The 27,633-nt window shown below is 45.6% G+C and overlaps 1 protein-coding gene across 1 annotated transcript in view; it reads right to left on the bottom strand.

Moving 5' to 3' along the window:
• LOC124775667 (brachyurin-like) overlaps nucleotides 1-27,633 on the bottom strand; it is a 102,362-nt gene that overhangs the window by 19,739 nt on the left and 54,990 nt on the right. The window contains exon 7 of the mRNA XM_047250495.1: nucleotides 16,002-16,171. Coding sequence (XP_047106451.1) covers nucleotides 16,002-16,171 — 170 coding nt within the window. The remainder of the gene's footprint in view (nucleotides 1-16,001; nucleotides 16,172-27,633) is intronic.

Raw genomic sequence — 27,633 nt, 5'->3', positions numbered from 1 at the left:
GAGTAATCTAACTGAAATCTTCCCGTATTTTGTGATTCTCGAAGAGAGTATTCGCTATTACGAGGTAACATTTATTGCAGAACTCAATTAGCCTTTCTCCTCTCTCATTCCTTGTCGCAAGCCCATATTCTCCTGTAACCTTTTCTTCTACTACTTCCCCTACTACTGCATTCCAGTCCCGCATGAAAGATTCCCATCTTCCTCTTCATATTCAGTTTGCGACGTCGGCATGTATACCTGAAATGTCGTTGTTGGTGTTGGTTTGCTGTCGATTCTGATAAGAATAACCCTACCACTGAATTGTTCACAGTGATACATACCTTGCCCTACTCTTCTATTCATAACAAATGCGACTCCCGTTGGCAGAATGAGGGTGAGTCCTTAAGTTGGGAGTCTTTGACCTCCAATCCTGACTATCAATCAAAATTCAAGCGGTGGCGGGTTCTGATAAGTTAACAAAGACGCTATCCCCCTTAGTTATCGAAATGTGCTTTTCCCGAGAAGAACATTCTGATGACCAGGTAATATATCGGTTCTAAGCGTGGATGGCGGGGATTGACTCTTCGTGGCAGTAACACCCTAGATCTGGGAGGCTTAAGGAAGGCACTGCAAAGGAAACTGAAGGAAAACTGTCTGTGTTTTCGACTGCGGACAACTACACAATGGCATTCATCAAGGAACTGCCAAAAATCAAGGATACTTTTTTCGCCATCAGCAAACATCTAATGAACTGCGTGTCCACAAATCCACTTCACAGAGTTCGTCTTCGCCTAGCGAGAAGTATCCAGCGTCCACAAAGAGGAGCAATTGAGTAGGTGTCTGATGAGGAGTCGTACGGGTAATTGGGGACAACATCTGTCGCACCAAGAACTAGACACCAGTCGCCGAGCCGGCCGGAGTGGCCGACCGGTTCTAGGCGCTACAGTCTGGAACCGAGCGACCGCTACGGTCGCAGGTTCGAATCCTGCCTCGGGCATGGATGTGTGTGATGCCCTTAGGTTAGTTAGGTTTAATTAGTTCTAAGTTCGAGGGGACTGATGACTTAGAAGTTAAGTCGCATAGTGCTCATAGCCATTTGAAGCATTTTTTTGAACCTGTCGCCGATCTGCGCACCAGGAGGTGCTCGTCTGTGTCCAAAACATCACAGGCGACACACAGTTGGGTGTCCGGGCGGTGAAACCTGTGAAGGCGTGGCCGGCATACTGGCTTCAGATTGACAGTAAGGTATCATGCAGACTGGAAGTCAGTGCCAAGATAAGGAGCGCACACCAATCGCCAAACGGCACGCCAGTCGACGTGGGGAAGCTTCCCCTCAACCACATTTGGTGGCCTGCGCTGCTGAAGGAAACAATAGATAGCCTTCGTGGATGTCAAATGCGCTGGAAGTATGACAATACGGACGTAGCTCAGTTCGAGAAAAATGTGGCGAAAGTGAAAGAAGGGCGGAGGGACTTCCGAAAGCTGGATAGGCGCTGAGAGAGAATGTGGTGTAAGGGTCTCCATCAATAGGCTGGTACGGCACATAGGACAACGATGCCACATAGCCATGTGAGAGTCAATGAAAAGGGCTACCGCTCTGTCAGCCACATGATACAGATCTAAATCTCCCCTGCAGCGCGGGAGGGTAAAGGTTTCGTACCTTACCTTGATCAGCTAGCCGTCGCAAACAAATGAACCCAGTCCGCTACATTTCGGAAGGCCATGGATGGCGGAATAAGAAGTGTGTGTGTGTGTGAAATCTTGTGGGACTTAACTGCTGAGGTCATCAGTCCCTAAGCTTACACACTACTTAACCTAAATTATTCTAAGTACAAACACACACACCCATGCCCGAGGGAGGACTCGAACCTCCGCCGGGACCAGCCGCACAGTCCATGACTGCCGCGCCTAGACCGCACTGCTAATCCCGCGCGGCGGAATAGGAAGTGTCCGTGCCTCGTGGAGGATACGTCACGCTAAGTACACATTTACCCATTGTGTCTGTTGCAGAAGGTCGAGTGCTCGTAAACGATGATCTAGTAGGCGTCTGAAGTTGAGCGCAATTGTACGCCACAGATCACTTGCAAAATCGAGTGTTAAGCAAAGAATGGTATCAGCTACAAGCAAAGAGGCAGTGCTGTCCGTGACCCGCACCTATAGCCTTGGCGACCGATTTGCGGACGTTAAGGCAGCTACAAGAAACTTCGCCGTAAGTGGTAACCCATGCCAGTGACTCTCTGAACTCAGCACCATTGCGAAGAACGATGACGGAATCGTCTGCATAAGCAGTGCAGCTGAATACGTGGTCACCGAGAGAAACCCCAGAGAGGCGTTCACGAAGGGCGTAGAGCAACGCTTCCATGGCGAAAGGATACAGCAGTGCAGAGAGCGGCAACGTTGACGCACTGATCACTGATCGAGATAGGAGGAGTGAGACGGCCGCAGAAGAGTACACGAGACACAGCTCCATGTGGGAGACACATTACGACGTCGATGATAGTATCAGGATAGCCTATATTGCGGAGAACCCCTTCCAGGTGATCGTCATCGACCATATCTAATGCCTGGCTGAAGTCATGAGCTGCCAAAGTTCCAGGCAAATGTGAGCTGTTATGTCCAGATAGCGACAGAAGGCAGTGCAAATGTCATTGGAACCTCACAAGGAAGTTTGTTCAGGGAAACCACGAACCGAGCTGTTCAGCTAAGCTGCACAGCCAACAGCCAGGTAAAGATCTTGGTATCGCAGTTGAGTAACGTCAATGGGCGGCAATCGCATATGTGTGAGGTACCCCGAGGCTTGCGGATGGGAATGAGGAAGGCATCCAGGAAGCCGTCTGGAATTGGCACGAAACGTGAGATAAGGACCTGACAAATTTCCGTCTACATTGGCGCCAGAGGCCGTCAAGGGCAGACGACCTGTTCGAAGAATCCACCTGGATAGCATCATGAACTTCGTCCTCTGTGACGTTAACAAGCAGATCCATCGTCGCATACACAGGACCGTGCGAAAGGAGAGTCTGGAGACAGCCTTAATGGTGGCAGGGTGGTACATTGTTCAGAGTACAGCATAACATAATATGCATGGAGGGCAGACCCGATATCCCGTTGGGTATCAGCGTTTTGATACTGCCCATCATCGGGAAAGTTCTCCATGGTGGCGTCGTTCCACTATAACCTGATACGTAGATGGACGCTCTGGCACTAACCCATCGTGTTTGTGCTCTGACCACAATTCCTTCATGGGGGCGGCGAGAGTGGGATGTGAGCTGTGCCTTAGCACGATTCACCATCGCCTGGCGCTCTGACGAATACGGCATCATAGTACATTCCAGGAGAATGGTGAAACAGAATTACTGCGTCCGCCGCCGCTACGCCGCAACCTCCCTTCCGTAACCAGTCAAGACCTTGCGGAGGGCAGGCTTTGCACACAGCACCCACCAAGACAGGGCACACTGATACGTATCACGGCGTCGACGACAAGCTGTCCACGTGGTCTCGATGAACTGCTGGCTGTGGGGTAAAGTATGGTGGATCGTGTTCTGTTCCCATGTCCACGACCGCGCCACACCTTCGTGATGGCGCAGATATATGCGTCATGGTCAGAGAAAGCGAGGGGTCGGACTTCAGCATCCTACACCCCACTGACAATATAGCGGGAGATGTAAACACGATCGAGTCGGCTGGAAGAATGGCTAGTGAAACGCCTAAGCCCTCGACGATCGCCGTGAACATGCTTCCAAGAATCCACTAGGCTGAGGTGCTGGAGAACTATCGCTAGCGCAGCGCACGGAGAGTGACGTGGTAATTGTCTTTAGGTGTCTGGGTGCAGTTGAAATCGACTGCCATGATCAATGCATCCTGCCCACCCAGGAAGAGAGGCGTTACTGTATTTGAGAAGAAGATGGAACGTTCACGGTGATCACCTGAACCAGGTGGCACATAGACATTGACGATCCTGACGCCACTAAATGTAAGAGCCATACGTCTGATGGGCAAAGTAACTATTAGGAACACTACGTATGTAGATTGCGGACAGTTGGGAATGTGGGTCTCACGGAAAAAGTGCAATGGGTTAAGTCCCTGCAGTTGCGCTATTCATCTGTGTCCTCGATAGCTCAGATGGATAGAGCGTCTGCTATGTAAGCAGGAGATCCCAATTTCGAGTCCCGGTTGGGACACACATTTTCAGCTGTCCCCATCAAGGTATGTCAACAATACCTGTCGGCAGCTGAAGGTTTCAATTAATTATTATTTATTCTAGAGAATCTGCACGGTCATCAATGGTAGCTGTTCTTTCGAGAACGGTTACTACCTTCATATACAAAATATGGTTGGTCGGCGTTCGGAAGAATCTGTAGAGAGGGAGAATATTCCGTTGTTTCGGGAGTATGATTCGTTTTTGGAATTACGATGGTGGGCAGTTGAGCCTTGCTTGGAAGCCAGCGGTGGAGAGACGTGGTCTTCCGTTGTGAGAGCCCGTATGTGACGGTCGCTCAATATCAGCTTTGTTGTACAGATGGACTTGCTGTCTTTGTTCTCAGGAGAGTCTATAGTGAGAACAGTTAGGCGCTGTACTGTTGCGAACCTAGACGATTCTGGACTTCACCTCCAGGTTGGAAGTCGTCGTTGAGTGCGCAGCGTTCAGTAATTGAGAGCACTTCCTTTCCCTACACTTGCGTTGAGACGTTATCTGAACTCCATCCTTGTGGCTAGGAGTTCGCGTTTCTCGTCTGTAGAACACAGAGAGGAGAAGACAGTATTAGAGTATATTAGTCACAGGACCGCCTTCTGCCGTCCTAGTGTTTGAAAGAGTTTATTTGTGGCTGGAGTTCTTCCATCGTCGCAGACGAGTACGAGAACCATCACTTCGACGCACCGGACGCAGTACATACCGTGATATCGCAAATTGTTTCTGCTTATTAGGGGTATAAAAGCTAAACAGCTGTGATCACGTTAGTTTATTTCCACTGAGGTTCCATACCACCATAGACCATCTTTGAAAGTAGTGTCTTCTAGTGTTTGGTACGTGGATGATGTCAGTCATTTCACGTTATTGATATTAGATCGCGCAGTCATAATAAGGGACAGAGTTGGACAATTGATTAGTAATTTTACTTAGGAAATGTAAACTTCATAATAAAGGTTTTTTTTTAAAATCTACAATAAATATACAAGCAGGAACAACGTTTATCATTTAGTAGTATTGCCTTAATCATTCATTTATGTTTAGGCTGTAATTCATATGTTAAAGTCGATTAAGAGGTTCTAAGATCTGCTTCAGGGGGTAGTCAGACAGCGTGAAATCTTTATTTTAGCTTTTACCATTTGTTTTTACACCCTCCTGGGGTAGCATCTTGGACAGCGTCTGCGGCACACAGCATGTCGTGGAGTAAAGCCAGTTTGCGGAGTACTCGAACGGTGTTGATATTGACCGTGAGTATGTGATAAGTCTGGAAAGCTGCCATACCCAGGGGATAGGCAATTAAAACACCGGGGAAGCACAGAGAACTCCCCGTTAGGCCCCAGCGGACGGGCACATCGCTGTGACGGAGAGGGAGCCGACGCCATCAAGTGGGCCCATCGCTCCGTACAGCTCCAGAGTGTCTATCTTCAGCATGGACGTCGTCCGCCCAGAAGACAGACGTCTCACGGGGCCAGTTCAGTGGATCACTGTCAGAGAAGCGCCGACAGGTAGCATCAGGCACAGAAAGAGAGGCAACCGCATTAGACGCAGGTGGAAGCTGACTTGAGATGCAGGCAGGGCAGGACGTCGCGTTGTCAAGTGTCAGGGCGTCTGAGGACAGCACTCCATCAGTAGCAGGGTCGTTATTGTGTGCGGACATCTGATGGAGGCAGTGATCGGAAGGTGTATGGCCTTGTCTCTTCCGTTTCCTCGGCGACCGTTGCTTCCTAACACGCTGTTCCGTGTCGGATGGCGGACGGCTATCGACCGACATGTGGCCAAATGGCAGAACAGCGGAGGTAGATGGGGTATCTGAACCAGTCTACGTCCGAGACATTCAGAAAGGACATGGCCGTCCCGACCACAACCGGAACAGGTACGCTGCTGACCATCGTACATGACGACTGCCCCGCAGCGGGCAACAAGCAGTAGCAAAGCACGGTTTTCCGTAATTCAGTTTTTATCTGAGGACACCATTGAGGATACGGTATGTTTCGAACGTATTCCACGTTTGAGCCAGTGACTGACAGCGTTGCCGAAGGTTTAACGGCGACCACAATAACATCCGACGGTTCCCGACTTCAAACGGGAGTTCGAAAACCCGCAACGTGGGGAGGCCAAAACCAGCGTGATCAACCACGAAAGTTCCTATTATGTTCGTCAGAGTATCGGAACTTGAGATCGTTAGCGTGACGCCGCACGATGCCAGAGCACAGCTCGTCAGTCGCCAGCTTTGTCCGTATAGTAGAACTGAGGATCGAAAAATGAATTCCGAGAACATCTCGTGGCGGAAGACGCATTTTATCCCGCATAAAACGTTCTACTTCAAACGCCTTCGGTCGTTTGTGATCTAAGGGAAAAGTTACTTTAGTTGCGGCTTGGCGATAAGAAAACGATATGATGGTCGATGAAGTCGGATTCTGAGACAAGCCGCTACGCGGAAGTAAACAAACGCGCGCTTGCTCGCAAGAAACACAACAGGCGAGACACAAACAAGGCGTGCGCGCTTCACCACAGCCAAAGGCCATCTGTCCCTAGACCACTGATGCATTTCTGGCACACCACACACAATATCTGCCCTTACTGGACCTGCTGACAACTGCACTGTGGAGCAATGTGGTAATGCCTTCCATTTCTAGATAAGTATTCTGTGGACGACATAAGTGGCCCCTGATAGACGTGTTACGACTGTAGTCTTTCGGCCTAGTGCATTCGAAGCATATTCAGTCTGATTTATGTCCATGGAATTTATGTCGATAGAACTAACTGGTAGTCCGCAGCTCGTGGTCGTGCGGTAGCGTTCTCGCTTCCCACGGCCGGGTTCCCGGGTTCGATTCCCGGCGGGGTCAGGGATTTTCTCTGCCTCGTGATGACTGGGTGTTGTGTGATGTCCTTAGGATAGTTAGGTTTAAGTAGTTCTAAGTTCTAGGGGACTGATGACCATAGATGTTAAGTCCCATAGTGCTCAGAGCCATTTGAACTAACTGGTAGCTGTAGATGTGTACTAGCGAGCCACGTCAATCTTTAGTCGGCCATAGCTCAATCCAAATGGTCTGACCATGGACAATGGTTGTCAGAAACTCCTTAACTGACGCATGTCAATCTATTATGTGTACAGATTACACCTTTCTGAGGTCTCCAAATGAGCTCTTCACAATCTATGCTCTTTATTTTCTTGTAATTTACGTTTTTAATGTCAGATTATGTGAATGGGAAACTGTTCTTCCGAAATTCTCTGCGGCTATTCAGTACCTTGCATGTTGAATTAATCACATATGGACAGAACACATTTCACATATTTCCCATACTCCTTTCGAACATGGATACTGTCTAATGTACAAACATTATTTTACCAAAGGAAGGACTTCTATAAAATACGGGGAACATCTACCTAATAAGGGGCAAGAAAAGTCTGAGTCCTCTTGGCAATAATATGAATCATGAATGTTAGTCAGTGAAGTTGCATGCTATATCTCGCGACAATTTTGTTCTGTTTTTGAACGAAGTCAGACGAAGGAATTAGATTTTGTCTCTTCAAATACAGACGAATAATCCACCTATCGAGGAAAGTATAGTGCGCAGTCAAATGAAAACGAGACAGATGAAATAAAGTAAGTGAAGTGTTTATTATTTCAAAAGTAATCGCCATAGCTGTTAATACACTTGTCCCACTGTGAGACAAGGTGGTCAGTGCCATCATGGGAAAATGTTTTCTGTTGCTTTCAGAACTCATGCTTGCATCTCCTCGTCCAAAGAAAATCGACGACCACGAACGTATTGCTTCATGGCTCCAAAAACATAAAATGACGTGAGGAGAGATCGGCGCTGTATGGAGAATAACAACCTTGCCAACACATGGGCGGGCTTTTCTGCAACAGCATGATACCATCCACCAACATTCCTCGGCGTTGGGATCTGATGATGTGCTTCAATTTTTGCAGAGTATCCACATACCGTTGTGCGTTAATTGTAGCACTGTGTTCCAGAAAGTCAATCAGCAGTGAACCCTTGCACTCAAAGAAAAATATTATCATGACTTTCCCGGAGCAGGTGTGCTTGTTTTTTCGAGTATGCTGAAGTAGTTTCGTTGGGAAACCCTTAGACATCTGCTATACAGTCACAGTTTCTCGCTATACGATTTCTATATTTTTGGAGACGTGAAGAAGAACATTCGATTTGCTTCAGACGAAGAGGTGCACGCCTTGGTAGAATCATGGTCCCATATGCGACCGAAAACGTATTTCCATGAAGGCACTGACCGTCTTGTCTCACAGTGCCATAAATGTAATAACCTTTATGGCGATTACTTCTGAATTAAAAAGAGTTCACTTTTTTCGTCTGTCTTCGTTTTCATTTTACTGCATTTTACTGTCGCTTAAAGGAAAGCAGCTTGTTTCATTCATACGTCCATCCATCAAATCAATCTTGGCATTCCCAGCTCATTTGAGGCACTATTTTGTTGAAAAATTCATTACACATCTCCCCGAATGAATGTGATCATCTCAATTAGTTTCATGTGCCAGAAACATACAGTTTCCTTCACAGTGATCAGAAGTCGTAGTAAAGACCATGATTGGCATCCCAAAATGAGTATCACAGACATGAGTATCACAGAACATCCATCATGTTTCACAGTTGGGTAAAGGTATAAATTTCAGAATTTCCGTGGTATAGAGAAAACATTACTTGTTTTCACCGACTGGTAATACAACTCGCTTGACTAATATCTCGAATTTACATTGACACAGTTTTCAAACGGTTCGACAGTAACAGCTCTTGCCAATAGCGTTGTGTTTTACGCAGTTCTCATCGCACAGCATTTCTTGGCAATGTATTTACTGAAGTATTTTAGATCCAGAACAAAAAGATGAACATTGACCATTTTGTACAGATTAGATTCCATTCAGTCAAATATCTTAGCATAATCACAGACAATACTGATGTACCTTAATGTAGCTCAGAGAGAGAAACGGAGAAAGTAAGGTAAAAATAAGGTCACAACTTTATTAAATTTGTATGCAGATAATGAGAGGAATTAGCTGGATTCTGAAAGAAGTGAAACAGACTGCTTTCGGTATGTATGCGTTGTTTGTGATATTTTGTTTACTCACCTTTGCATTGCAGACAAAATGACTACACCTTATTTGTGCATGTGTGACAGCTATAGAAAAGCTTCATAAGTTAACTAGAGTTAGTTGACCAAGTGTAGTTTGGTTAGCAGACGCTTGTGAGGAACGGTGCCGAAAGCCTAATGGAAATCTAAAAATATGGAATTAGTTTGACATCCCCTGGTCGATAGCACTCATTACTTTGTGATTATAAAGAGCTAGTTGTATTTCGCAATAACGATATTTTTATGAATCCGTGCTGAGTACGTGTCTATAAATCTTCTTCTTCGAGGTACTTCATAATGTTCGAATACAGTGTATGTTCCACAACCCTACTGCAAATCGACGTTAGTGATACGGGCCTGTAATTCAACTGATTACCCCTACTTCCCTTTTTGGGTATTGGTGTGACTTGAGCAATTTTCCAGTCCTTAAGTACGGATCTTTCTGTGAGCAAGAGGTTGTATATAATTGCTAAATATGGAGCTATTGTATCAGCATACTCTGAGAGGAACCTGACTGGTATACAATCTGGACCGGAAGCCTTGCTTTTAGTAAGGTGATTAAAGCTGCTTTGCGACACCGAAGATATCTCTTTCTGTGTTTCTCATCTTGGCAGTTGGTCTTGATTGGAATTCAGGAATGTTTACTTCGTCTTCTTTGGTGAAGGAATTTCGGAAAATGGTGTTTAATAACTCTGCTTTAGTGGCACTGTCATGAGTGACTTCACCGTTGTTATCGCGCAGTGAAGGTATTGATTTCGTCTTGCTACTGGTGTGCTTTATGTATGTCCAGAATCTCTTTGGGTTTTCTGTTAGATTTCGAGACAGAGTTTCGTTGTGGAAATTATTGAAAACATTGAAGTAGGCAATATATTTCGAACTTGTACAAAACTTTGCCATTCTTGGGGATTTTGCGTTCTTTTAAATCTGGCATGCTTTTCTCGCTGCTTCTGCAACAATGATCTGACCCGTTTTGTGTACCATGGGGGATCAGTACGATCACTTAATTGCTGTCGGTACAATCTCTTTGAAATCATTCCACAACTTTTCTACGCTTACATGATCATATCGGAAGGAGTTCAGACTGTCTCTTAAAAAGGCGTTAAGGGCATTTTTATCGGCTTTTTTGAATAAATATACTATGCGCTTCTTTTCGATGGTTATAGGAGTTGCGGTATTCAGCCTAGCAGCAAATGCCTTGTGGTCGCTAATCGCTGTATTCGTCACGATACTCACTGTTTGTTCAGGATTATTTGTTGCTAAGAGGTCAAGTATGCTTTCCCAACTATTTACGCTTAGAGTGGGGTCATGAACTAATTGTTCAAAATAATTTTCTGAGGAAATGACTTTTTATGTCTGCCGCCGGCTTTAAACGTATAATTTTTCCAGTATATCGAGGGTATTTCAAAGTCACCACCGACTATAATTGTATGAGTGGGGTAACTATTTGAAATGAGACTCAAGTTTTCTTTGAGCTGTTCAGCAACTGAAACGACCCAATTAATAATTTATTCCGATTGTCAAGTATAACCTCTACCCATACTATTCGGCAGGAACTATCTACTTCAATTTCACTACCAAGGCAACCTATTTCTGACAGCAATAAATACTCCACCACCAATTGTATTTAATCTATCCTTTCTGAATACTGTTCGATCGTAAGAAAAAATATCTGCTGTGCTTATTTCCGGCTTTAGCCAGCGTTCTGTACCTATAACTATTTCAGCTTCAGTGCTTTCTTAGGGCTTGGAGCTCTGGTTCTTACCCAACTACGACAATTTACAACTACAATACCGATAGTTTCTACAACTAACTTTCTGTGTTTTACCTGCCCCCTTTTAGACGGACGCCCTTTCTGTGGTTCCCTGAGGCCCTCTCCCAAAAAGCCGCCCAGTCCCTTCCACACAGCCCACGCTACCCGTGTACCCGCTTCCTGTGTGTAGTGGGCTCCTGACCTATGAAGCGGAACCCGGAAACCCACCTCAAGTCAAGGAATCTGCAGCATACACGGTCACAGAACCGCCTGAGCCTCTGATTCAGACCCTCCACTCGACTCTGCACCAAATGACTACAGTCGGTTCTATCGACGATGCTCTAGATGATGAGCTCTGCCTTTATCTCGCAAACAAGAATGGCAGTCTTTACCATTCCCGCTAGCCGCCAAAAACCAAAGAGAATCTCCTCCGATCCAAACCGACATACATAATTGGTACCGACACGAGTCACCACCTGCAGTTGGCTGCACCCTGTACTCTTCATGGCATCCGGAAGCAGCCTTTCCACATCCGGAATGACTCCCCCCCCCCCCCCCCCCCCCCCCCGCCGGTATGCACACGGAGTGCATACTGGCTTCCGTTCCCTCCTTGGCAGCCGTGTTCCTAAGGGGCCCCATCAAGCGCCTAACGTCGGAGCTCCCAGCTACCATCAAACCCACCCTTTGTGAACTCCCAGACCTTGCTGGCCGAGAAGCTCCCTCTGGAACAGGGTGGACCACTGCATCCGGCTCAGAGACATCGTCAGCCACAGATAACGCCCGAAACGTGTTCGTCAAACGAACCGGAGAGGCCATAAATTATGGCAAACCTACTTTCCACCCAGCATGATGGGTGATTTTAACATTTGCTTGTTGCTGGGCCGTGGTGTGGGCACGTGAAGTGTGGCAGTCTGCCGAAAGTGCCATTCCACTTGAAATGCGTGTCACCTCAGCAGAAACATGCATTCGGTCATTGTGGACCCAATGGAGAAGGAAAGAAACAGGCAAAAGAGCTACAGCGTAGTTGCAAGTGTTGACTAGCAGTGGGGCAGCTTGGTGTGGAGGCCAGACGTGACCTACACTTGCGGCATAAATTAATAAATCTAGGAAAGCGACTCTTCTGAAATGGAACATGGTATTTTAAAGTTCTCGCAGAGAACGTAATTAGGGATCAGCGTTTACTATGTTAATTTGCATTTCGGTTTTATGTGTTTACATTTGAAAGACTCGTACATCTACGTTCATGCTCATAAATTAAGGATAATGCGGATACATGGTGAAACAACGCTCTGGGGGGCGGTTTGCGGGTGTAAATCACCTCGGGTATGGCCATGTGGTGCATTTGGCCTGCGGCCGTCGCACGGTGGCGCTAGCAAAGTCCACATATGCAGAGGTGTGTTGGTGCATGTCAGAGTACTGTGCAGCGAGTGAGTGTGCAGACGTTTTCAGACGTGCTATGGCTCAAAGAACACAACACATATAGATGATGTGATGAGGGGTAGAAAACTAGGGCGACCGGAGGCTGGTCAAACACGGCAGGTCGTAGCACAGGCCCTCCGTGTGCTACAAAGTGTGATCTCAAGATTATGGCAATGATTCCTGCAGACAGGAAACGTGTCCAAGCGCTACAGTACGGGACGTCCACAGCGTCTCACCATCAGTGCCCGCAAACGTCCACGGAGTAATGCACGTAGCCTCGCTCGGGACCTTACCGCAGCCACTGGAACAGTTGTCTCCAGACGCACAGTCTATAGACGACTAAACGCACATAGTTTATTCGCCCAGAGACCTGCAAGGTGCATTCCACAGACCCTTGGTCACAGGAGAGCCTGTAAAGCATGGTGTCAAGAACACAGTACCTGGTCATTGGAACAGTGGTCCCAGGTTACGTTCATGGACGAGTCCAGGTATAGTCTGAACAGTGATTCTCGCCGGGTTTTCATCTGGCGTGAACCAGGAACCAGATACCAACCCCTTAATGTCCTTGAAAGGGACCTGTATGGAGGCCGTGGTTTGTGGGGTGGGGTTATGATTGGTGCACACGTATACCCGTGCAAGTCTTTGACAGAGGAACTGTAACAGGTCAGGTGTATCGGGATGTCATTTTACACCAGTATGTCCGCCTTTTCAGGGGTGCAGTGAGTCCCACCTTCCTTCTGATGGATGATAACGCACGTCCCCACTGAGCTGCCATCGTGGAGGAGTACCTTGAAACAGAAGATATCAGGCGAATGGAGTGGCCTGCCTGTCCTCCAGATCTAAACCGTATCGAGCAAATCTGGCATACTCTTGGTTGACGTATTGCTGCACGTCTTCAAATCCCTATGACACTTCAGGAGCTCCGACAGGCACTGGTGCAAGAATGGGAGGCTATACCCAAGCAGCTGCTCGACCACCTCATCCGTAGTATGCCAACCCGTTGTACGGCATGCCTACGTGAGCATACCGTAGACACAGACACGTGTCGTATGTGTTCCCTATGTGCCTATGCTATTAGCGCCAGTTTTGTGTAGTGCCATGTTGTGTGGCACCACATTCTTCAATTACCCTTAATTTATGATCATGACTTTAGTAATAAGTATTTAGTACGTAAGAAAGTCCTTAAATCCAAGTGTGACTGCAGTGAACAGCAAAAAGCTTTTATCATTATGTATTTTATTTTATGACATAAGATAAATGAATAAGTTCAGACATTCAGAGATTTAAGTTTTTTTTTGTCCATCCAAGTCTTAAAGGTTCAACGAACAGACCAAATCCCAATAGGTACCACTGAACGGCGATATGGTACGGAGGGAATGACTGGTCAGCTCACTGCTCTCATCACCGATGCAGTTCTTGCGACTAGGCAGGTATTTCTCACTCATATAGCTCTTCAATAGGCCTCGCAAGCCGTGAGCGCAGCCCAGTGACCAACACCACCAGGCAGACCTGGATGGTGACCCATTGAAGTGCTAGCATAGCTTCGCAGGGCGTAGCTTCAGTGATATGGTGGGAACTGAGGTTACCACTGCGTCGAAGCGGTTCTCCAGAGACCTATTTGAGGGGGAGGCAAAAATCAGTGGCAGAGTATTACATAGGAATGACAAAGTAATGTTGGAAAACAAAGTATTTGCACTAGCTTTCCTGCATCAAATTACTCACCTTCATAAACCATATTGGTAACGCATGCGTGTGTAGTGGAGCTCAACTCTGAGGCACCGTGCTCGAATCCTGATGAGGGAAGAAATTTGGATGGCCAACACTTGGTGGCCAGAGGAAGAAGAGTTGGTGGTGTAAAGTTCTGGATCACTGATCGGCGGGCTATACTAAATTCCAAGCACCTCTGGTGTGATTCATGGAGTGAGAGTTGTTGATTCATCGTCAGATGGCCACTTTGGTATTAATCGAAAGGCGTAGTCTATGTGCGGTACTGGGCATCTCACCGTGTCCTCCTCTCATCTTGATATCTCACAAACATGAGAGTAGGTTAGAAGCATAACTCACATGCTCCAAAAACATAAATTTTCACAAATGACCAAAAACGTGTTTTACGTGCGTCGTGCGCATGTCCCATATTGACATCAGTATGTGCAAGAAGAATGGCTATAAATCATTATGTAAATTTTAGATTATGTTTGCTTATGGAGAAATTACAATTATTTAAGGTTATATTATGAATCATGTGAGTTTTGTGAATGAGCTATGGAACATGTAAGTTTTAACAATCCCCATTTTGGATATTGTGAGTTTTGGTACTGAGCTGTTTGGACGATGTTGGTTTCACGGGAACTATCGTCTTGCGACTCGATATGCAGATCATGAAAGTTTTTAATATCGTTCATAAAAACTGAACAGCAATTAAATGCTCCTCCGCGGTGTTGACATGTCGGATACTGGGGCAGCACTGAAGGTTTGTACCTATAATGATAGAACAAACTACACTGTGAGGTTCTGTTTATTTTTCAGAAATGGACCTAAAATATTGAATTTGCGATTCATGACTGTTAAGTCCCAAAGAAAGAGTCCTACACGTTAGGTGGAGAAACAAATCAAGCCAATAACAAGAATCAGTTTAATTTGAAAACAATGAAGAAAACAGAATATTCTAACCTCATTCGTTTGGCTTCCATATTTCTCGATTCTGTGAACGTTTCCTTGGCATCCTCTTTCTTCAACGGGTGAAACGTTTTCTTCCATGACTTATGTTTCAAATCAGTTTTATTCCAACCACTATATTGAATTATATCCCCCAAAATAACTCAACAGAACAGAAAACACACTCCACTGGTATCAATATTTACTACTACACAAGAAAATGGCGCCGAGTGAGCTAATCGCTGGTCAAGATGAGGTACGGGAGAAAACTCACAAGATCCCGCGGATGATGAGACTTTTGAAACTAACCATGAAGTTTAACACCGGTTTTCTCAAGGATCTTGTGCCAAATGTGAATAATTGTTTCGTGAATTATGTTCTTTGTATAAAGCTATATGAGAATACGTCGGCATCTCAGTTTTCATTATTTTGGAGCATGTGAGTTATGACCTATTGAGACATCACAATAGATCTGTCACAGTCATCTACAGACAACAGATGCACTTAGCACTCAACTCTGACACGCCAAGAGGAAGGAGGCCACTGATCGTGGCGGAAGCTAGCTATACATGACGGCTCTTCCTTTCTTTTGAATTATTTCATATCTTGATCTATAATTTACACACTCTAAAATTATTTTACTAGGACCAGCATACCCATGAGAGCTACATTTTCATTTCTTGACTCAGGATTGCTCTATATTGATTTTTACTTCGTTTTATATTAATTTTATTTTTTATTTTTATTTTGGTGCATGTAAATTACTGAAATTGACAACAGTATTCACATTATAGTACAGTTTCCTCTTGCTTGTGACTCTGCCACATGGACAGACATAGATGCACGGTCAGAATCAAGGCGACAGCCGAGCGTTGTAGCTGATGTCGGCTGAAGCAGCTCACGAGATGGTGATGCCGGCGTTTTCTCCGATCCAGTCGAGGAAGGCGGTGACGCGCATGAAGACGTCCGGCTCGCCGGACTCGCAGTCGTTGGCCGTGCCCCACGACACGATTCCGACCACTGTGCGCTGACCGTCCGATTCCTGCACGCTGAGCGGGCCACCGCTGTCGCCCTGCAACAAACACGTCGCTCAGCTGACGGCGCTGCAGCAGAGTCACTACTGGCAAGAAACCCGTGGAGTGCGAGGTCGCAAAAGGCCAACGATGTTTATGGTAGTCGATGCCCCACATCTTGTCTACCATGTAACCACAGTAGTAGCTGCTACGGCAACAGGGTTCAGGACATAGAAAGAAAGATCCCTGATCATTTAGCTACAATATAGCAGGTCAGCAACTGGAAGCAGTTAATTCCATAAATTATCTGGGAGTACGCGTTAGGAGTGATTTAAAATGGAATGATCATATAAAGTTGATCGTCGGTAAAGCAGATGCCAGACTGAGATTCATTGGAAGAATCCTAAGGAAATGCAATCCGAAAACAAAGGAAGTAGGTTACAGTACGCTTGTTCGCCCACTACTTGAATTCTGCTCAGCAGTGTGGGATCCGTACCAAATAGGGTTGACAGAAGAGTTAGAGAAGATCCAACGGAGAGCAGCGCGCTTCGTTACAGGATCATTTAGTAATCGCGAAAGCGTTACGGAGATGATTGATAAACTCCAGTGGAAGACTCTGCAGGAGAGACGCTCAGTAGCTCGATACGGGCTTTTGTTGAAGTTTCGAGAACATACCTTCACCGAGGACTCAAGCAGTATATTGCTTCCTCCTACGTTTATCTCGCGAAGAGACCATGAGGATAAAATCAGAGAGATTAGAGCCCACACAGAGGCATACCGACAATCCTTATTTCCACGAACAATAAGAGACTGGAATAGAAGGGAGAACCGGTAGAGGTACTCAAAGTACCCTCCGCCACACACCGTCAGGTGGCTTGCAGAGTATGGATGTAGATGTAGATGTAGATGTAGACTGAAGGTACCCAATAGCGAGCGCAGCATGAGGCTACGCAGCGTAGTTTAACTGCTCACAACAGTGCTACAAAGTTAGTAGTGTTGACGCTGCAATGGCAACGATAAACAAAGTTAAAAATTTCAGTCCATATTGAAGCTCAAAGAAACTGGTATAGACTTGTGTATTAAAATTCGTAAACCGGTTAAAATACGGCACTATGTCGGCAACGCCTATGTAAGACAAAAAGTGTCTGGCGCAGTTGTCAGATCGGTTACTGCCACGGAAATGCCAGGTTATCAAGATCTCGTATTAGTGAGTTTGAAATGGTGTTGAAGTCGTCGCACGAGCGATGGGACACAGAGTCTCCGAGATAGCGATGAAGAGAGGATTTTCTCGTATGTCCATTTCACCGTGAATATCATGAATACGGTGAAACATCAAATCTCCAACATGCTGCGGCCGGAAAAAGATCCTGCAAGAACGGGACCAATCACGACTGAAGAGAAACACTCAACGTGACAGAAGTGCAACCCTTCCGCAAACTGATGCAGATTTCGATGCTGGGCCATCACCATCATCAAGTGTCAATTGCGAACCATTCAACGAAACGTCGTCGACAAGAGCTTTCAGAGCCGAAGGCTCACTCGTGTACCCTTGATGACTGCACGACACAAAGCCTTACGCCCCACCTGGGCAAGTCAGCACCGACATTGGACTGTTGATGACTGGATACATGTTACCTGGTTAGACGAGTCTCGTTTCAAATTGTATCGAGCGGATGGATGTGTACGGATACGGAGACAACCTCATGACTCCATGGTCCTGTATGTCAGGAGGGGACTGTTCAAGCTGGTGGAGGCTCTGTAATGGTGTGAGGCTTGTGTAGTTGGAGTGATGCGGGACCCTCTATACGTCTAGATATGGCTCTGACAGGTGACACGTACGTAAGTATCCTGTTTGATCACCTGAATCCATTCATGTCCATTGAACATTCCGACGCACGTGGGCAATTCCAGCAGGACAATGTGACACCCCACACTAGAACAATTGTTACAGAGTGGCTCCAGGAACACTCTTCTGAGTTTAAACACTTACGCTGGCCGCCAAACTCCTCAGACGTGAACATTATTGAGCATATCTGGGATGCCTTGCAACGTGGTGTTCAGAAGCGATCTCCACCCCTTCGTACTCTTACGGATTTATGGATATCGCCGCAGGACTCGTGGTGTCAGTTCCCTCCAGCGCTACTTCAGACAGTAGTCGAGTCCATGTTATGTCTTGTTGCCGCATTTCTTCGTGCTCGCGGGGGCTCTAGACGATATTAAGCAGGTGTACCAGTTTCTTTTGCTCTTCAGTATATCTACAACAACGGTCGCCGAAGTTGACATTTCGTCATGGTGCGAGCTAATGAATTGGTTTGAACGTTTCTTGAATGTCGACGATGTCCTTTTTGTGACGTGTACTACACGTATTCTGTAGGGGAAATTCAAAGAATTTCGCAGAGTGAGAAGGAAGTCCCAGATGCCCCACATATTAGCTTTTCTGCAAGACGAGCCGGAGAAATGTGTCGTACACATTGGACTGTGCGGACAGTGTACATGAGGAGTACAATGAAGACGATACGTGCTTAACAAATGAAAGTGATACTGAAACAGGTGTCTAGTCATGTAGTTCATCCTCCTTGTGGGACAGGGAGTCACAAATCCCGCCTCCAGTGAAACGTAGTAGGAGCGGGTACTTATCATACTTATGTACATGGAAGAAGTATAGTACAGTATTGTAAAAAAGAAAAAAAAATATATGAATGAATTTAGAGTAAGACCGTGTAGCGCACAAGAAAAATTACTGATATTCAAGGGAGGACAAGACGCACTTGTTACAAAAACTAGTGTTTGTGCGTCTCAAGGATGCTCGATACAGCGTACAGGATGCGGTTGATGGCAACCTATTACGTTTTGCATGTAAAACTGCGTGCGACATAGATTTCAGTGATTTCTAGGGAAGCAGTGGACGGCTGCACAACATTAAACTGCACTGCAAACTTTGGAGAAGTAAGGCAACAAAATTTCAGACAAAGAGTTAACTTGACGAGCCACAGCAGACTGAAGAATCGGCTCGAAAATTTGTAGACGAGATAAAAAGTTTATCCCGTCATTCAGTAAGAAATCTGTTTTCAACTCCGACCAAGAATTTGAAGAGGAAATGCATGCGAAAGGTAACCTGGAAGTTAGTGGTACCAAGAGAGTTGTGTCAAGATCAACTAACATCAATGCCTTAACGCATTCGTATACAAGTATGCCGATCGTTAATCTGGATATAAAATTGGCTGGAAAGTTATTTATTGAAACTTCCTGACAGATTAAAGCTGTGTGCCGGACCGAGACTCGAACTCGGGACTTTTGCCTTTCGCGGGCAAGTGCTCTACCAACTGAGCTACCCAAGCACGACTCACGCCCCGTCCTCACAGCTTTACTTCTGCCACTACCTCGTCTCCTACCTTCCAGACTTTACAGAAGCTTTCGCAGGAGAGTTTCTGTAAAGTCTGGAAGGTAGGAGACGAGGTACTGGCAGAAGTAAAGCTATGACGATGCGGCGTGAATTGTGCTTCATGCGTCTCGGTCCGGCACACAGTTTCCGTGTTTGGTCAGAGAGCGGGTTGGTCTCTGTAATAAAAAACTGAGTGGAAAGATCAACCACCGAGCTTGAACAGGATGTCTTGCGACGTCCGCAACGACCAAACAACCCGGCACGGTAGCTCAGCGTGTTCGGTCAGAGGGTTATGTGCCCTCTGTAATAAAAAAACTGAGTCAATCGATCAGCAACGAACTTCAATGGATGTCTTACGACGTCCGCCCCGAGCAGATCCAACGAACAATAGCGAACAAAATGAGATTAAAAAAAATAAAATAAAATAAAAAAAAAAGGTTGGTGGAGCAGTTGCCCGCGAAAGGCAAAGGTCCGGAGTTCGAGTCTCAGTCCGGCATACAGTTTTAATCAGCCAGGAAGTTTCATATCAGCGCACACTCCTCTGCCGAGTGAAAAATCTCATTCTGGAAGTTATTTATTGTTGTGCAAGAATTTGGAGGTGCTCGCCATCATGTGCGCGACCCTGCAAGGGCAGTAGTGAATATTTATCACAGCAAGCAACAGTGGAAAAACGAACTAACAGAACTACAACTACGCTATGAGCACGGCTTTCAGCCAATAGCTGGTCAAAGTTAACTTGCTTTTACTTGATTCGCGGTCTGCGTATATAAATCATACTTCTTTGGAGCAAACTGTCCCTCCTGAAAAGTGCGTGACACTGCAGTTCATACCACCTGGAACCACTAGACAGATTCAGCCTCCGGATGTTTGTTTTTCTGTGTCTGTAAAACGTGTTATCGCACTATATGCAGCTACGCCTGAAAGAATAGCTAGTTTCACGATAAACTCCACCACAGGCTGTTTCCCATTCGTTTGTGTGCCAACACATTCCATCAGTTCTCATCACCCCGTTACACTAATATGATTCTATACTTAGTTGAGCGTCCTGCACGATTTGTAATGCCTTCTATCTTGATCGTGTGAAGCTTTGTGAGAACTGTAGCGCTCCATTTTTCATTCGGTGTGCGTGGTGCAAGGTAATGGTTTGTTTTGAACATTTCCTGAATGTGGACGATGTCCATTTTGTGAAGTGTAAAACATGCTTGCCATAGAAGGTTGATCTATGGACCTCTTGGACACTCATTTTCTGGCTCCCTCCTGGTGCACATGGTGAGTGATTTGTTGCTAATATTTTTTCTGTCATAATTACTAACGGAACACTTTCAAATGAACCTTTCTAAAGTCTGAAATAGCGACCTCTGACTCGAAGGCCCCGATCGCCGTGTGCGTGTAACGTTCCTTTCATCCATACTTCGAATCTTCCGTGGTGTCGCTTGGAATCACTACCGCGACGGCAGCTATAATCCTCGACGTACTACTTCGCAGATTTAGACGAACAACGTTTACTGACGGACAAGGGATACTTCTCTGCGCGTCTACACGTGTAAAGTCAGTTTAAATCAGCGCCACCAGCCTCGCTTCTACTCGCTAGACGTGGTTAAACTTACAGCATCAGTGTCATTAGTTAATAGACTTTCAAGTATCTAACTACTTTCATTTAAGATTCCGAGATCTGGCCGCTGCACTGGAATTTCTTCACCGATAACAGTTCAGTTCGCCACCTCCAGTTGTCTATTAGCAATTCCCATCAATTACTACGACGATAACAAACAGAAACACAGCTCCAATCAGTAGCAAGTAATTACACAAAAACGCATTTCTCATACTTCTACGGAAATAAATATAACTTATTTGTACTATTATACCTTGCCAAATCGGTATCGTTAGGTGAACGCCAATTTTATTTATTTATTTTGTATGTTTAACCTGATCTGATCAGGATATCAGGCTCTCTCTTAAATCTGACCTGGGTTTTACACATACAGTAACTATTACATCATAGTTACCTTAGAAATAACAATTTTAAGGTGACAAATAGTATTACAATGATCTGAGTCGGAAGCGGCAGAGTGAATAAACTATACTGACTACGAACTAACGATGTTGATACTGGCATTATCTGTACCACTGCAGCTGCTGCCACTAATAGTGATAATGACGATATTAATAATATTAGTACTAACAGTAATTGTACCATTAATAACACTAAAGACAGTTGTTGAAGTCTTCTCGGACTATCACCCGCGTCAAGGCCTCGTTCTGCGGACACGTTTCAATAAGTTTCCTATTTGTCATCTTCAGGCGAAGTGTTGGGTTCGTATTCTGTCCGGTTCTTTACAGTCTCTGGGCCGCAGGATCCTCTGCCTCGTCTGCGCCGGCAGCGCCAATCCTGACCGGTGCAGGCGTCGCGTACGGGTGGGCCCTGTCCTTTCAGTCCGCTGCCTTCGCCGGTTTCGCATCGGAGCGTTATTGCCATATTTTTGTTATGGCTGCATCGCACGCGGTGCTAAGTTGGAAACCGCTATCTCGGTGGACAAGGTTGTCATGGACCCGTATATCCACAGCCCCTTTAAATATCAACTCCCACAAACCGTTAACCCTGCACAGCAGCTTTGTTTGTCCGAAATCAAACATATAGTTTATGTTGAGACTGTCTTCCGCCATTACAGATTTCTCCTTTTGGCGTAGGCGATCACTCCTTGCGTATTCTGAGAAGTGCTGCGAAATACACTACTGGCCATTAAAATTGCTACACCACGAAGATGACGTGCTACAGACGCCAAATTTAACCGACAGGAAGAAGATGATGTGATATGCAGATGATTAGCTTTTCAGAGCATTCACACAACGTTGACGCTGCTGGCGACACCTACAACGTGCTGACATGAGGAAAGTTTCCAACCGATTACTCGTACACAAACAGCAGTTGACAGGCGTTGCCTGGTGAAACGTTGTTGTGATTCCTAGTGTAAGGAGGAGAAATGCGTACCACCACGTTTCCGACTTTGATAAAGGTCGGATCGTAGCCTACTGCGATTGCGGTTTATCGTACCGCGACATTGCTGCTCGGTTGGTCGGGATCCAATGACTGTTAGCAGAATATGGAATCGGTGGGTTCAGGAGGGTAATACGGAACGCCGTGCTGGATCCCAACGGCCTCGTATCACTAGCAGTTGAGATGACAGGCATCTTATCCGCATGGCTGTAACGGATCGTGCAGCCACGTCTCGATCCATGAGTCAACAGATGGGGACGTTTGCAACACAACGAACATCTGCACGAACAGTTCGACGACGTTTGCAGCAGCATGGACTATCAGCTCGGAGACCATGGCTGCGGTTACCCTTGACGTTGCATCACAGACAGGGGCGCCTGCGATGGTGTACTCAACGACGAACCTGGGTGCACGAATGGCAGAACGTAATTTTTTCGGACGAATCCAGGTTTTGTTTACAGCATCATGATGGTCGCATCCGTGTTTGGCGACATCGTGGTGAACGCACAGTGGATGCGTGTATTCGTCATCGCCATACTGGCGTATCACCCGGCGTGATGGTATGGGGTGCCATTGGTTACACGTCTCGGTCACTTATTGTTCGCACTGACGGCACTTTGAACAGTGGACGTTACATTTCAAATGTGTTACGACCCGTGGCTCTAGCCTTCATTCGATCCCTGCGAAACTCTACATTTCAGTAGGATAATGCACGACCGCATGTTGCAGGTCCTGTACGGGCCATTCTGGAAACAGAAAATGTTCGAATGCTGCCCTGGCCAGCACATTCTCCAGATCTCTCACCAATTGAAAATTTGTGGTCAATGGTGGCCGAGCAACTGGCTCGTCACAATACGCCAGTCACTACTCTTGATGAACTGTGGTCTCGTGTTGAAGCTGCATGGGCAGCTGTACCTGTCCAAGCTCTGTTTGACTCAATGCCCAGGCTTATCAAGGCCGTTATTACGGCCAGAGGTGGTTGTTCCGGGTACTGATTTCTCAGGATCTATGCACTGAAATTGCGTGAAAATGTAATCACATGTGAGTTCCAGTATAATATATTTGTCCAATGAATACCCGTTCATCATCTGCATTTCTTCTTGGCGTAGCAATTTTAATGGCCAGTAGTGTACTTCGCTGCGTCTTGTCGATCTATTGTTTGCCACACTCGCCGATGATACTGTAGGCTTCAGGTGTCTGTATTCTTATTTTATCGTTCACCCCCAGCATATTCACGATTTTGTCCGATGAGCGAAAGAGGGTTTCAATATTGCTCTTTTCTAATATCCTGTAAATCTTTGGCGTGGGCGGCCCAGCGTACGGAAGTACCGCCAAGCGCGTAGTCTTTTCTTCTTGCTCGGCTGGAAAGCGCGTCTTATCTGCGTCTTAGGATAGCCTTTCCCGCGAAAGGTTTTCCTCTTAAGTGCTGCAGTTCGGAGGCAGACTATCCTTGTCGCGTATGTCTCATGCTCTGCGCACGAAGGTCGTGAACAAGGATTTGCATTGTGCTGGACGGTGACAGATATAAGAGGAATTTATAGGTGTGCAGAATACATGTTTTCTGATACAGCGAATTCTGGGAAAAGGAAATTTAAGGAGACTGCATCGGCTAAGAATAGTGGTAAATAAGGAAGATCAGGTTGGAAAGAGGGATATACAAGGATAACGAATGCATTCAGGCGCAAGCGTATTCCTTATTGTTGCTGCAGCAGATGTGTATCTCCCGGTCTTCTTAAGCTGGAGATGTTATTAGTTCTCTAATGTAATGCGGGGGGCTGCTCCAGAGAGGGGTTCGTGCCACTGAGAAGATCTTTGACAAGGCGGCTAAAGGATGGAGCGACAAAAACGATTTTGGTCTTCTGGGAATTGGTATTTCTGCCGTATTTTTCGGAGGATTGAAGTCTGTGAGAGATATGGACACTGTTCATTGATAAGACGGTTGAGAAGACAGAAGGTACGGAAATCTTTGTGTTTTTGTGCGCGCAGTCAAGATAGCTGTGCACATGATGGTGAAATGTGATCGAGGAGTCGAACATCACAGATATAACGAACCACTAGTATTCGAATCCAGTGCCAGGCACCGTGAGTTTTCATCAGAAAGACGTTGCGGGATAACTTCAATAATAGGAAGCGTAAGTGTTTGTACAAGTTCTTCCAGCTAGCTAAAGGTTCCAGTCTCTGATACGCCATATCTCTGTCTGTCGAGAATCACATGCTCACTAAACCTCAACAGTCGCTGAGAAAAACAGGCAAGTGCCAAAGTACGTTTCCACGCAGCCGTATGTGAACGTAATTTCGAATCGTTTGTATGCTTTCGGTACTGGAAAAGTAACCCATTTAATCCGGATGATTCACTCTCACCCAATTTAAGAAATACAGTATACAACGAAAAGACCATCTCCGCCCAAAAGGCCGTGGACCAGAATCAACCGAAGCTACACACAATAACAAAAAAGAGGAAAACGCATACTCAGTAGGATAGTTAACGATGCGCTACTGATCGATATGCCAGGCACCCATCTCTCCAAACAACAAGCCAGAGTGTGCGGGACTGACGGACCCTGCTGCGCGATGCCGGCCGCAGCGCTCTCATCGTACATTACGTGAATGAAAAGTATCCGGACACCTGGATGAAAATTAGTTACAAGTTTGTGGCGCCCTCCATCGGTAATGCTGGAATTCAATATAGTGCTGGCCCACCCTTAGCCTTGATGACAGCTTCCACTCTCGGGGCATACGTTCAATAAGGTGCTTGAAGGTGTCTTGGGGAATGGCAGCCGATTCTTCATGGAGTGCTGCACTAAGGAGAGGTATCGATGTCGCTCGATGAGGCCTGGCACTATGTCGGGGTTCCAAATCATCCCAAAGCTATTCTATACGATTCAGGTCAGGACTCTGTGCAGGCCAGCCCATTACAGGGATGTTATTGTCGTGTAACCACTCCGCCGCAGACCGTGCATTAAGAACAGGTGATCGATGGTTTTGAAAGATGCAATCGCCATCCCCGAATTGCTTTTCAACAGTGGGAAGCAAGAAGGTGCTTAAAACATCAATGTAGGCCTGTGCTATGATAGTGCCACGCAAAACAACAAGGGATGCGAGCCGCCTCCATGAAAAACACGACCACACCATAACACCACCGCCCCCCGAATTTTACTGTTGGCACTACACACGCTGGTAGATGACGTTCACCGAGCATTCGCCATACCCACACCCTACCATCCGATCGCCACACCCTGTACCGTGATTCGACACTCCACACAACGTTTTTCCACTGTTCAGTCGCCCAATGTCTACGCTCCTTACACCAAGCGAAGCGTCATTTGGCATTTACCGTCGTGATGTGTGGCTTATGAGCAGCCGCTCGACCAAAAAATCCAAGTTTTCTCATCTCCCGCCTAACTGTCATATTACTTGCAGTGTATCCTGATTCAGTTTGGATTTCCTGTGTGATGGTCTGGGTAAATGTCTGCCTATTACACATTGCGACCCTCTTCAACTGTCGGCGGTCCCTGTCAGTCAACAGACGATGTCGGCCTGTTCGCTTTTGTGCTGTACGTGTTCCTTCACGTTTCAATTTCACTATCACATCGGAAACAGTGGACCTATGGACGTTTAGGAGTGTGGAAATCTCGCGCACAGACGTATGACACAAGTGACACCCAATCACCCGACCACATTCGAAGTCCATAAGTTGCACGGAGGGCCCCATCCTGTTCTCTCACGATGTGTAATGACTACTGAGGTAGCTGATATAGAGTATCTGGCAGCAGGTAGCAGCACAATGCACCTAATATGAAAAACGTATGTTTTTGGGGATGTCCGGATACTTTTGATCACATAGTGTACATACGCTGTACTCACTAGCGAAAGCAGGTGCGTCTGATTAACTTTCCATACTAAGTCGTTTCTGATTATGTGAACACTACAAATAAAGCGAAACTGTTAGATCTACACCATACTCTGTACAAAACTGTGAGAATTCACGCAACTTTTAGTTGAATCTACAGAGCAAGATGTCTTGAAGTCGTCATTATTTACTGTACCGTCTTCACCTCGTGTCCCTGCATGTACTGGTAAAATAGATTCTGAAAATTGCTTTGTCTGAAGGGGGAGGGGGAACTGACATATATGCACGGGAGGAAGCCGTGATTGATATAATGTGTTTTGAATTTTATTGCAGTACGGGAGAACAGATCTTAAAAGACCAAGTGGGTAAGAAACCTGTTAAGCATATAGCAGGTACAGGGGTGAAAATATATTGAGTAACAATGGTAAGAAGGTAACATAATTTGCTATACGTAATGGGTCAAGAGTAACAAACACCTTCTTTAAACATCTGTAAATTTACGTAGGCATCTCGAAGCACACCTTTCATAATGAACTTGCAGATAAAAGGTGCGGCTGAGAATAGAAGACACAAGAGCCTACAGAAGCTTGGATGGATTATCAGATCACTATTTAGTAAGAAGTGACACATTTTTTTCTTAAAAAAAAAGAAAGAAAAGACGACAGGAACTATGCATAAGCACCCAGTAGGACGTAAGAATTTATAAAGTGTTTCTACTCCAGGAATATAGTATCAAATTGTTATACCGAAAGAAACAAAATGAGAAATGTGAAATGAAACCGGTAAGTAACAATAAAATGGAGAATACCGGTACTATTAAAGAAATTATATCACACACACCTGCTGAAGCATTAGGAATAATAAAAAAAGATATATTCTAATAGGGAACTAACGATTTGGAATGAGCATATTAGCGAGCTAATAACAGACAAAAAGGAGACTTATCTAATAACCTTTCGTCATCTAATAACATGAATTACAGAGAGAATGATAAAAATAAAACTGCTTTAGGAAATAAAGAAATACGAAAAATTAAACGGTAAAGTTCGGATCGATATGCTATGTGAAATAGAGCATGATATTCATATAAGATAAAACAAAGCATACAAAGTTATGAAGGACTTGAATGAGCAAGCACGAGGTGCTTTACAATTAATTATAATATGCGAAAGAAAATGATTGAAGTAATTCAAATTTTTATGAACTGATAACGAAGTGCCAGAAATAAACAGCAATATTAGTGAATCTATAGGTCTGATAACAACTGGGGAATGTAATCCAAGAAACAGAGAAC

The sequence above is a fragment of the Schistocerca piceifrons genome, chromosome 2 (genome assembly GCF_021461385.2).
Source record: "Schistocerca piceifrons isolate TAMUIC-IGC-003096 chromosome 2, iqSchPice1.1, whole genome shotgun sequence".
NCBI classification, from domain to species: domain Eukaryota; kingdom Metazoa; phylum Arthropoda; class Insecta; order Orthoptera; family Acrididae; genus Schistocerca; species Schistocerca piceifrons.
The sequence above is the reverse complement of the archived record's forward strand: the minus strand, read 5'-3'. Positions and strand labels throughout refer to the sequence as shown.